Source organism: Lotus japonicus, chromosome 1 (assembly GCF_012489685.1).
Source record: "Lotus japonicus ecotype B-129 chromosome 1, LjGifu_v1.2".
Classification (NCBI taxonomy): Eukaryota; Viridiplantae; Streptophyta; class Magnoliopsida; order Fabales; family Fabaceae; genus Lotus; species Lotus japonicus.
Window position 1 is genome coordinate 95,218,242 of NC_080041.1, and position 13,596 is coordinate 95,231,837.

A 13,596-nucleotide genomic window follows, 5' to 3' on the forward strand; every position below is an offset into this window, starting at 1 on the left:
TGATATGTACACACCTCATTTTTTCTCCACTTCATTTTCACATATTTTTATTTCTATCTCTCTCCTCTTATGATCTATCACATCTTATACTTTCTCTCTCATACTTTTTCTTTTCTTCCTATCTCTCTCCTCCTCCACCTCTTTCCACCTAAAAAATGAGGTGTGAAAGAATAATTATTCACTTATAAACTTCATGAAACTACACATAAACTTATATGATACGTAGGCGCTTGAAATGTTTTAAGAAAACAGTAATTAATTAATGAAATGAGACTCTTTAACTGATAAAAAAAAGAAATTAACTTTCCTATATCTAAGTCATACGCTGTTCCTACTACTATTTTTGTCCTAAGTGAATACATGATTATCCAAGCTATGATGTAAAAATCTGCAAAATTCTTCACTTAATACAACTTTTGCTACACTTGGTAGATTAATCATACTTCTATACTTTATGATCATTTCATTAAACTAAGATCATACCTATGTAGACTACAAGCATTCAAGATTAGGAAGGTGCTTCTTCTGCCTCAGTATTTTCTTCAGCAGGGGGTGGTGCTGCACTAGATGATGACCCAGAACCTTCAGGATTTGTAGCTTGTGTACTATATTTCCTAAACACCTGATCTTTGTTTCTGTTCCACCATTCTTCTGCCTGATGAGCATGGAACCTTCGCTTACTGCATAAAAAACATTACAAGAACATCAGAGAGAATTAGAGATATGGTGGAATGAACAAAAATATAACAATTGATTGAGTGCCATGGAAAACCTTTCAGATCACCAAATAAGAGTCCATGCAAATGCAATTATCATCGGAAAAAACAAAAATATTGCTTAGTGATATCAACAGAGAATTTGCTCATCCAATGTTTATTTGATGATTGGATCATATGACTAATGGGTTGCATGCAAATCTAAGATCAAAGAGATCATTCAAATAATATAGCTTATTTATTTAATTATTTCTTGGGTACAAGTTATTAGAATTTCGCAAAGAGTTTAATGGATATGCACCGTCAGTGTAAAATAGTTTTACACTGACATCCAATCAATGGTTGCCACGTAGGAGAGAGAGTTACATTCATTTTTAATTTTAGTTAAAATAAAAACGTAGGAGAGAGAGTTACATTCATTTTTAATTTTAGTTAAAATAAAAACATATTTGCTTATTTGGCGGAATTCAATTGGATGTCAGTGTAAAACTATTTTACACTGACAGTGCATATCCATTAAATTCTTTCGCAAAAGCCTAACTCTATTGCAAAAGTTTACTTAGGGGTGAAGATTGTTGTACTTTTTATAAGGACTTGTCATATCTCTAGTCATTGTAAGACCTAGAGAATGAAGTAACGTGGATCCTCTACAACCATGTTCTCTGCAGCTCTCGCTCTCTGCTGCAAATTCTTGGCCATTAATTCTTATATGGTTAAATGGTTCAGATTGATCCATAAAAGCTACCTAGTTTAGCAACATGGATCCTCTACAACCATGTTCTCTGCAGCTCTCGCTCTCTGCTGCAAATTCTTGGCCTTTAATTCTTATATGGTTAAATGGTTCAGATTGATCCATAAAAGGTTAAGTTGATCAAAATGTTTATACACTTGTTATTTTGCTGTTGCAGAGGCTGCAGGGGCAACAAAGAATTGGCATCTTTGTGGTTGATCCATCTATGGATGACCTAATAAATGAATATATGATATATTCTAATGTCATATTAGAATTTGGACTAGATTTAACTCTACCCAAAAACTAGATTTAGAATGATAATTGCTTTACTCGAAGGACTTATTCGATTATATATCTAGTCAAAATGAGTCCTTAATACAAGTGTAGTTATTATTTTAGTCTAACACACACATGGATAATTGGATAGAGATGAAAATAACACCAATTTTAGGAACCTTAGTATACTAGGACCATTTCAAACAAAATCATAATGAAACCGACATTGACTATGAAAATGAGATCAATCAAGCTTTATGAACAAAAAAATTGTAGTACCTGAATCTAACTCGCTTGAAAACTTTATTGCCATCTGGCTTTACTACTAATGTCACATAAACGCCAGGTTCAAATTGCTCAGTGACTTCTGTTTCTCCTTCCCTAACTGATCTTGAAGGGTGTAGTGACCTTGAACTTTCTGAGCTTTCAGGAGGCATTGCTGCTTCAGTATTAGGAACAGAAGATCTATTACTTTCTTGAAGGACATTTCCTCCATCTTGAGATTGGTCAACTGCTGCTGCTTCATTATTTCCTTCAATTCTATGTTCTGGCAATGTAGAAGCAAGTGTACTAGATGCTCTTTGTTGCTCAAAGGTCAAGCTTGATGGCACGGAAGATGATTCGAATTCTCTTAGAAAATCTTCAGCTCGGGTAAGCGTGGTTTGAAAATTTTCACTTGGTGAAATTTCTGGTGGTAACTTTTCTGCCATTTCTTTCATCTAGATAAAACCAAAGACAATTACCTAGTTAAGATTATGTACAAGAAGTACCTGATTGATGGGTTTTTAACAAAAGAAAATTCCATTTTCGCATATCCCCCTTAATTGAAGAATTTTCACCTCTTTGTTGCATGATGAAGCATATGTCAAACAGTATATGCTAAGTCAAATAAGTTGGCAGTTATGAGTGAGGAGGCCAAAAGAACAGTGACGTTCATTTGTTTTTGGGTTATTTCTCCCAATAATTGGAGTACATAAAAGGTCAGATAAGCATGTTTCTGATAAATAATGCAAGTATAGCTCTTTGATGCAGCCCAGTTTTGAACTACCATTTTCTGATTGTTAGTGTTAATTATCGTTTTTTTATCCACATTGAAAACCTTATTGCAATAGTTGGTCATAAATATGATTTTTATTTTAATTAATTAATGGTGCATACATTTAACAATTCTTCTTACATCTTTTTCATTCCTTTTTTAATGTCATGAATTCATGTCTCCTATTTTTCTTGCCTACCCTTATCTGTATTTGGTTCTGTATTTTCAAAAAGGTATGAAAATCATCTTCATATATTGCTTTATCATCAATAGATATTAATGGAGAAGAATATTCTAATTCATAAATGTGAATTGGGTTTATAAAAAAATTAGGTACACTAGAAGTTTTTTATGTTTGTTTACACACAAAAATTGACCTATTATCAAATAGTTTTTAATATGTTACAATTTCATGATTTTTGGGTTCCCAATTCTATTTATGTATCATTGTTTAATTATTGGACCAGTGACATTAGATTTAAATAAGTCAGCAACTTAAGATATAGACATGGAATATGTAGAATTCAGATACCTGATCTACCGTGGACACACAAATTTCTTTCACAGCTCTACATTTAGAAGATTCCTCTGCAGCCAACAAGGTAGCTTCCTTTACGTTTTTCTGAAGCTTCTGAATTTCCATGTCACTTTTCTGCTTCAAACTTCGCATCTATATAAATAAAACATCCATAAATATTATACTGGTGACATATGAGGCTTCTCAGAGAATATACAAACAAAATATCAGTAAATTACTTGGTTCTGCAATTGTGAGACTTCTTGGTTCAAAAGCTCATTAGTCTTCTTCAAACTGTCAATAACACTTTTAGAAAATCCAGGAGTTCTAGAACGTGGCGGGCTAGGCCTTCTTGCGTATGGCGATGTTGGTCTCGAGTTTATAGGTGGAGTTTGTGGTGGACTTGGAGATATTGCAGGCTTCAAAACATTTTGAATGGAATTCGCAGAACTTGGAAACACAATATCTTTCAATTGTAAAATGGATGGAACTTGAGCAGGTGGGACAAAGGAAGAGTTGTCATATTTGTTTCCAAGCTTATTATTAGTCCTCATGTTAAGGTATTTTAGTGGTTCCGTGAAAGGAGACAGGAGCATTCTGGATGGCCCTACTTCTCCTTGTCCAAATCTTTCCCTCCCGTCTATGGAACTACGCGGCGTGGTGGTAACTTTTCTGTTAAAATTAGTAGAAGCAGTGCCAGCTGCCTCAACAGCTTTAAGCTTAGTATAACAAGAATCACACACGCGATGAGGCTTTCCCGGAGTTGGAGCCAATGCTGCTTTCAATACCTTTTTTGAACTACAAGCATGACAATGCACTAACCCGCAATTGTAACAGTTATGCCTTTTCCTTGTGAAACCGAATGGTTGTCTACATCCCGTGCAAGCAGATTGGTCAACACCAGAGACCCATTTATGGATGCATATGCAAGATGTGAAGTTTGACCCACAGGAGATGTTTTTCACATGCCTCTCCTTCAAGGCTTCTACTAATGTAGGAGATTTTCTATCCTCTATATCTCCATGTCCTAATCTTCCATTTTCACCTTTTCCCCAAGTGTATAGTTCACTTCTTGATGTCAAGGCAGAAACATGATGAGATCCACATGAAATTTCCTCAACAAATTCACCCACCAATTTATCTTGCACTAGCATAGGTACTTTTCCATTAGACATAGGATTTCCTAGTTGACCATTCTCATTGCCTCCCATAGTAAACACATGACCAGAAGTGGTAAGAGCAATAGTCATAGTGTGTCCACACGCTATCTGGTGGAAATTATATTCAATAAGCGCCGAGACACATGTTGGTTGAAGATATGTTTCCTTGTTCCCATGTCCCAAACGGTATTTGTCACCATCTCCCCAAGTGAAGAGCTTTCTTGATGAAACATTTGAGCCAGACTGAAATGTAACCTCTACAATAGCCGCTGTATGCCAAACTCCACACGCGACTTTCAAAGTTTTCAACCCGCTTAACAATTGAACCTCCTTTGGATATGGCACACTCTCTCTATTTCCATGACCCAAGACACCAAATGTTCCATCACCAAAAGTAAAAAGTTTCCCATTAGAAGTTGCTAATGCTGAATGCCATGTGCCACAAGCAATAGATATAACTTGAAGTCCTTCCAAAGGACCACTAACCCTCTTTGGTATCCAATGGCTAGCCTCAGTGCCTTGGCCAAGAAGACCAACATTGTATACACCATCACCCCATGAGAAAAAATCATCTGATATAGACACAGCACAAGTATGATTCTCTCCACAAGCAACAAACTCCATGTTAGTAACTGATAGAACCTCAACAAGTTGGGGGCGACCGAAATCTTTATCAATGCCGTGACCAAGTCTTCCCCCCGATTCCTCTCCCCAAGTGAAAACCTCTCCTTGCCTTGTCACTAGAGCCATGTGTCGCACACCGGACGCAATCTGTTGAACATCGAGAACAACACTCGACTCAAGAGGCTTGGGAATCAACACATCTGTTGTGGAAGGGACTTGAGTTCCATATCCATCATGTGAAACCACATTTTCCCAAACCTCACCCCATATATAAACATCACCTAGTGACTCAATGTCATCAGGCCCTGATCCACCACTTGAACAGCTAGGTGTGCTTGACACGCTAACGCGAAAACCATCTCCAATACTTGTCCTTGGTAGCATATTTGCACGCTCTAGCCCCACATCTGGGCTTGCCGATTGCAATGAAGACTCGTTAGAAGCTATATCAAAAGAGACCCTGCCACGAGCAATGCTTGAAGCAAACTCTAGTGCTGCACCAAAAGGACGAGCGTTCGGAATAAAATCATCCTGAAACCGAAATTTAAATGCACTTGAGTAATATGCTAACAAAATACTGACTTGTAAAGAAACAAAAACTGTTTTCATGACTTTCCTTTGGTCCACAAAAACACATCATAGAATAATTAAGTGTAAAGTTAATAGACAATTAAAGGCTCAATCATTTAATTTTCACAAGGTCCAACTTTTCTCAGATATACTATCCTATAGATTTAACATTCTTTGTGGATTTCAATCAAACAATATACATAAAGCCTAACAAGTAAAGAAAGAAATGAAATATCAAAGCCAACAATCAAGTTGGTATAGTATAACTTCTCCAGTAGTTTAAGACTTTAATTAGCTAGTCTTTCATTGTAAAACTGGAAACTAATACATGGAAAATTTCAAAGAACAAGCAGAAACTACATGACATCATGTAAACAAATAGTAGTTGAGGTCAAAATGATAGTTCAATGGATTCTTGTTAAAAAATTCACCTCGGATAATTCACCTCCAGCCGCAAGCCTATTATGCCTTCCAGAAGAAATTAATGTCTTAAGGCCTGCAAACCATACCTCTACCTCAGCTTTGTCCTTGCATATCTATAAATAAGAAAAATAATTACCATATTCAAAATTTCATCAAATTGAGAAATTTAAGGGCACTATCTGTATATTTTCTAACCAGATCAAGGGTCCGCTCCCCACTATTGTAAACTAGTGAAAATGAAAGGTAATCCTTTTCTGGTTGTAAGTATCTTCTGAAGACAGCCTAAAAACAAATGATGGTTAACATGGCCATAAATATCAGCAAGAATCCGAAGAAAAAAAGTATTTAACATACTGTTCTTTGTCCAGGGATAATACGTGAAACTGAAGATAATTTCAGAGTCCTTTCCTTTCTACGAGAAATCCAAATCAGTGTTGTTTCATCCTGTTAATGCCACTAAATATGAAATTATTTAGAGACAGCAAGTTCATCATGCATATGCCTACTGTAAAAGATTGGAATATGCATGTGTAATGCTTGAATTGAATTTAATACATCCGTAAAATCTCACCAGGGAGAGTCTGAATGGACAAACTTTTGGCTTTGCTTTCCGGCTATACTTTATTAACTGAGATCCTTTCTTTAAAGCAATGAGTGCCTTCAAAAAAAGTTGAAACAAACATTAAATGAAAGTTGGTGATGCACCTAAGTAATGTAATCTTTCATTCGTTTACATTATAGTATTGGTAGGTTATGTGACATTCCTAAAAGTATTTTGAATGATGAGTTGATGACTATATTTTTCTTGTCATTTTTCCCAGCAAAGTGATTTTGATTATTGATCAATGCAAAACCATCAAGATGGGGGTAACATTATCCCAAATTTGCAAATCATGATCTTGTCTCTTTTAGAGTATGAACTATAGCTATTGATGTAATGTCAGGTAATATGATTCCAGTCTCATTTCTTATCTCTTTCATCTACTTCTTCCCCCCCCCCCCCAATTATTCAACCAAGAATTTTTCTTCTTCACATAACTAATTTTTTTTACAGCACATGCAGTGATTCAAGACATGCTATTTTTTCTCTTTTTGTTTTCTCCTTACATTTCTTTGTTATCTTCAGCCAAATTAGTTTTACAAAAGGGAACACAACAATGCTACTCAAGAAAACTCACCAATAATCATGTGTATGATAATATTTTGAATGTGATTAATGAACCAAGGCTATAGCCCTAAAACTTTGGTTTGTCTATGAATATACTTTTGCTTGTGTTTACACAAACACAAAGATGACCATGTCCTTATGCACATTAAATTCAAAGAACAAGTTTAGGAAAATAAAGAGCAAACTTAGGTGAAACTAACTTGCTCACTCCCATGATAAGCAGGATCTGCCATTCCATCTGAGAAAAATTGTTGGGAAGACAAATCTCAAACGATAACAACAGCATCAAAATCTCCATAGATGGATGTGTTTTCTACTTCGGTCTCTCATCAAAATCTCCAACAATCTTGACAAAGGTTCAAAATTTCACAGAAAATAGGAAGACAAAAAAACGTTGTAATGTATACCAAAGCTTGTTAGCTCAGAGAAGGACTAGCACTAGCCCTGTGCATCTACTGGATCCAAAACAGGAGATAACCAATGAGATAACATATCATAATATAACCAAAGAATGTGAATATGAATTCTGCATCAAATTTGGTCAAAAGGGTTGTGAAATTAGTATCAAGACTCTAAAATTTCTGGAAAAAAGATTGAATTTTGTCAAAAAGAACAATGGCAAGAATTGCAGATCAATGAAAGAGAGAAGGGGGATAGACAGAGAGAGAGGGGAGGCGAAATGAGTGGGAAGTAAGTGGTCAAGTTTTTTAGAAATATGGAACTCAAGAAAGCGGGTACTTACATTGTACACATGTCCACCAACTAACTAAACCACTTTTGCCACATGGCTTCATGGTCTCCATAAAAATACATATATGACTCTCCATAAAAGTACATAATGTATAGGGGAAATTGCAGTTTCTAAGTAAAAAAACATTAACCTCCCTTCTAATACAAAACATATTAAATTTAGGATTAAATTTATTTAAATTTTGTTTACATATAAATTTAATTGAATTTCACTAAATTAGAAAATATTTTTTATTTAAACAATCAAAGGGTCATTTGATTTGAAGCATGCAAGTAAAAACAACGAAAATAATAAAACAAAATTGAAGAATAAGATAAGAAAACTCTCAAGTTCATGGACGAATTTGTGTTATAGAAGAGGGGGAAATTACCCCAACAACATTTTCACATATCAAACTAATAATATATTACAGTAATAGTATACATGTACTAATATGTTTCTAGTTGTCCCACACTATTATACTACCCTGCCCTCGCCAAACACCATATGCCCTCACACATATATATGTCATCACATTAATCAATTTTTATTAGTACAGCTCCATACATCCAGTCATCTCATATTCTCATGAGTTGAAATGTTCTCGTGTGAAAATTTTGTCATGTTTACTCATTAATTGTTTTTTATATATCTTCACATGTATATGTTAAATAGGTATAAGAACCTTTTAAATGATTATGAAGAGAAATATATAAAAAATATCAACATGATAGAATTTTCACACGAGATGATCATAATCTGATGTTATCATGTTTCACGAGAACTTAATATATAGATGAACTGGACTTTAGTCTGCATGTACTAGATGATCATCCTCGAAATTGTAGGAATGAGTTACATTCACGAGGTCTACCTTAGTTTAGGACTTTTTTTTCTCGACAATTGACTCCCTTTTAACAAAAAGAAAATTAATGTGTTTTGCCCTTGATAATCACATGTATATATTTCCCCCAAAAGGTAAAGTTTTGGATCCGTCATTGCTCGAGATTTCTATGAAACAAATCATAACCTCCATAATTATATATGCTACCTAAGAGTCCTATGTGAGCCAATGATACTAATCAAGTGTCAATAAAACGCCATGATATACCGAACTACCTACCCAATGACATTATCTAGCCGCAACTGTCACGCATACGTGATTGCTTTAATAGTGGTGAAAAATATAAAAGCTTCTTAGGAGACGTTTCACGATACACACTAGCTAGATAAGTTGGAAGCATATGAAATTAATCCTAAAATCTCTGTTAGGAGGGAGTTATTACTGTTCCCATATACTCTATTCCTTTCCAATTTCACTGAATTAATGTCTTCGTCAGCAGCGAACTAACCTACTAGTGATATGGTTAATACGTCGTGTTGTGATTAAACACTAAAATGAAATAAGCACAATATGAAACTAAATCATGAACATATATAAAAAGTGTGGTTCAATTTATCTCCTACATTGCAAAATTCGAAAGAGAATATTTAGCTACTCATGATACAAAGAAAGCACATTGTTGGGATTGGCTCATTATCTTATCAGTTATTTGAATTTGATTTAAGGGGATTGTGATATGGGGTTAGAGGGATTCTATCCTATCTTATAGGTTTAGATAAGACTCTATCTTATCTTATAGGTTTAAATAAGACTCTATCTTATTTAATGGGTTTAGATAGGATTCTATCTTATCTTATGGGTTTAGATAAGATGTTTATATTATCCTATCTTGTAATACTAGAGTTAGTAGTGTCCTATAAATAGATAAAGTCTCTAATCCTAATGTAAGTACTTCATAACACATTGAATGAAATGAGCTATAGCTACTCTATAGCTGCAGAGGTAGGCTCAATTGGCCGAACTGCGTTAACAAACGTTCTTGTCTCTTAATCGTTCTTGTTATCTATTACTTCGTTGTGATCTATTGTAACTCTGAGCAATTCCACGGGGGTGCCTACGCTAACAATTGGTATCAGAAGACTACGATGGCGTCAGGAGGAACCAAATTTGAGGTTGACAAATTCAGCGGGAAGGGCAACTACGGATTGTGGAAACTTCGCGTCGAGGATTTGTTAGCGGCACAGGGATTGCAGAAGACATTTCGCGATGAGATACCGAGGGGAATGGAAGAGATCGATTTGAAGGAGATGAAGGCAAAGGCCGCGAGAGTGATTCGTTTGTGTGTTACAGACGAGATCGTGGTCCAAATCCAGGATCTCAAAACTCCGTAAGAGGTTTGGACTAAATTGGAGGCCAAATATCAGTCCAAGACCATGATGAGCAAATTGTTTGCTCAGCAAAAGCTATACAGTCTGAAGATGCAGGAAGGAGCCAATTTGGAGAACCATCTCAACCAATTCAGTGGCATAATTGCTGATTGTGCCAGGTTGGGGGTGGAGATCACCGATGAGGCGCAAGCAGTTATCTTGTTGTGTTCGTTCCCGCATTCCTATGATCACTTGGTGACTACTCTTACTTACGGGAAGGACTCTATCAGCCTTGAATCCATCGTTACTACATTGCAGTCTCACTCGGAGAGATCCAACAATGTAGGGGAAGGAAGTTCAAGTGATGGATTGTTTGCTAAGGGAGGTCAAGATCGGGGAAGGAAGAAAGGTAAGTCTGCTGAGAAGAACGCCGAAAGGAAGAAGCGTAGCAAATCAAAGCAGAGGAATAGCATAGAGTGTTTTAACTGCAAGCAGGTGGGCCATTGGAAGAATGAGTGCCCTAATTCTGCAAATGTCGTTCAGACTGATGATTCCGGCAGTGAAGCAGATATGCTTTCAGTATCGACTGCAAAGGGCACAAAGACTTGGATTCTTGATTCTGGGTGTTCTTATCACATGACTCTGCACCGGGTGTGGTTCAGTCCGTTTCAGACGTGCAATTTTGGACTTGTGTATTTGGGTGATGACAAACCTTGTGACATCAAAGGCATCAGACAAATCAAAGTTGCAATTGATCATGGTGGCTCGCGGGTGCTGAATAACGTGAGATATGTTCCAGAACTGTGTAAGAATCTGATTTCCTGGGGGACTCTCCATGCGAATGGGTATTCATTCCAGTGTGAATGAGGGAAGGACATCTTAAAAGTCACTAAAGGTGCAATAACAATGATGATTGGAAAGCGAACTGCAGGGAATATTTACCGCTTGTTGGGGAGCACCGTTGTAGGTGATGTTGCATCAGTTGAGACTGACAATGATGCAACAAGGCTTTGGCATATGCGTCTGGGTCATCTTAGTGAGAAAGGGATGATGGCACTTCATGAGAGGAATCTTTTGAAGGGTGTTCGTAGTTGTAAATTGGACTTCTGCGAGTTTTGCGTGTTGGGCAAACAGTGTCGTGTTCGTTTCAAGGCCGGGAAGCATGTTACGAAGGGGATCCTTAATTATGTTCATTCAGATGTGTGGGGGCCTAGTAAAGAGGTTTCTATTGGTGGATCCAAGTATTTTGTAACTTTTATTGATGATTTTTCTCGGAAAGTCTGGGTGTATTTCATGAAGCATAAATCTGAAGTCTCTGAGAAGTTCAGATTGTGGAAGGCTGAGGTGGAAAATCAAACAAGGAGGAAAATCAAGTATCTGCCGTCAGACAACGAAACAAAATACACAAATGCAAAGTTCAAGAGGTTTTGTGAAGAACATGGTATATCCAGAGGCATTATTCAGTCAAGAAAACACCACAGCAGAATGGTGTTGTTGAGAGGATGAATCGATCTCTCATGGAGAAAGCAAGGTGTCTTCGATTGCACGCAGGACTTTCAAAAGGTTTTTGGGCTGAGGCAATGAGCATGGCTTGCTATTTATTCAATAGGCCTCCAAGAGCTTCATTGGATAAAAAGGTTTCTGAGGAGGTGTGGACGGGTGAACCCATTAATTTAGAAAATTTGAGAATTTTTGGGTGTCCAGCTTATATGCATGTTTCAAGTGATGAGCGATCCAAATTGGATCCCAAATCCAAGAAGTGTATTTTTCTTGGCTACACCAAGGGGGTGAAAGGGTTCAGATTGTGGGATCTAGCCTTGAAGAAGGCATTTCATAGCAGAGATGTTGTATTTGATGAGCAGTCTATGTTGAAGAAGGTGGATTCAGAAAAGGAGTCTACTTCAGAGGCTGAAACTTCCACTGCTGGGAAGATTCAGGTTGCAGTTAAGCCATTAACAGAGAGTCCAGTGCAGGTAGTACACGAGGAGCAATCCAGTTCAGGTTCTGATACTGAAACTAAAGGAGAACCAGTTGATTCAGGTGGAGCACATGAGTACAGTCTTGTGCGTGATAGAGAACCCCGTCAGATAAAACCTCCAGCCAGATATGGATTTGAAGAGATGGCAACTTATGCACTTCTTACTAGTTCTGGAGATCCGTCTACTTTCCGTGAGGCTATGTCTAGCCCGGCGAAGGAGAAGTGGATGGGTTCTATGGTGGAGGAGATGGAGTCCTTGAAGAAGAATCAGACTTGGGATCTAGTTCAGCTTCCTAAAGGGAAGAGAGCCATTGGATGCAAGTGGGTGTACAATAGGAAACCACCAGTGCAAGAAAATGAAGGGGAAAAGTTCAAGGCTCGTTTGGTTGCAAAAGGGTATTCACAGCGGAAGGGGATTGATTATGATGAGATTTTTAGTCCAGTTGTCAGACACACTTCAATTAGGGCAGTTTTGGCCTTGGTAGCACTCCGGGACATGCATTTAGAACAGATGGATGTGAAAATGGCGTTTCTCCATGGTAATCTAGACGAACAACTCTATATGCAGCAACCTGAAGGTTTTTTTATTTACGGTTAGGAGGGCTTGGGGTGTAGATTGAAAAGGTCTTTGTATGGTTTGAAATAGTCACTAAGGCAGTGGTACAAGCGTTTTGATTTATATATGTTGAGGATTGGCTACATGAGGTGTGAGTATGATTGTTGTGTCTATGTGAAGAGCCTTGATGATGGTTCTACTATTTTCTTGTTACTGTATGTGGATGATATGCTAATTGCTGCTAGTCATTTACGTGATGTGAATGATTTGAAGACCAAGTTGGGTAGGGAGTTTGACATGAAAGACTTAGGAGCTGCTAAGAAGATTCTTGGGATGGAAATTCACAGAGATAGAGGAGCTAAAAAATTGTGGCTTTCTCAGAAAATCTATGTTGAAGGGGTGTTAGCCAGATTCGACATGAGCAAGACAAAGGTTGTGAGTACTCCATTGGCGAATCACTTTAGGCTCTCGGAGGAACAGTGTCCAAAGACAGCTGAGGAAGTTGAAGAGATGTTGAAGATTCCCTATGTCAGTGCAGTTGGTTGCCTGATGTATGCTATGGTGTGCACTATACCAGATTTGGCACAAGCTGTGAGCCAAGTTTGCAAGTTTATGTCTAAACCGGGGAAGCGTCATTGGGAAGCAGTCAAGTGGATACTCAGGTACTTGAAGGGTACACCGGATCGTGGTTTGATGTTCAATGCTGAACAAGTTGATCCAAGAGTTGTAGGATATGTTGATTCCGACTATGCAGGTGATGTTGACAATAGAAGGTCTACAACAGGGTATGTCTATACTTTAGCGGTGGACCAATTTGCTGGAAGTCATCAGTTCAATCCATAGTGGCCATGTCTACAACTGAAGCTGAGTATATGGCTGTAGCGGAGGCAGCAAAGGA

The 13,596-nt window shown here is 37.4% G+C and overlaps 1 protein-coding gene across 1 annotated transcript; it reads right to left on the minus strand.

The window, feature by feature from the left end:
• Positions 1–236: 236 nt before the first annotated feature.
• Positions 237–7,900, minus strand: LOC130728036 (PH, RCC1 and FYVE domains-containing protein 1-like). Its single transcript, XM_057579367.1, has 9 exons — positions 7,424–7,900; positions 6,627–6,713; positions 6,410–6,499; positions 6,251–6,337; positions 6,064–6,168; positions 3,518–5,593; positions 3,294–3,431; positions 2,005–2,444; positions 237–680 (listed from the first exon to the last, which is right to left on the minus strand). Exons 1-9 carry the CDS (start codon positions 7,454–7,456, stop codon positions 509–511), a joined length of 3,228 nt encoding a protein of 1,075 aa, XP_057435350.1. The 5' UTR covers positions 7,457–7,900; the 3' UTR covers positions 237–508.
• Positions 7,901–13,596: the final 5,696 nt, after the last annotated feature.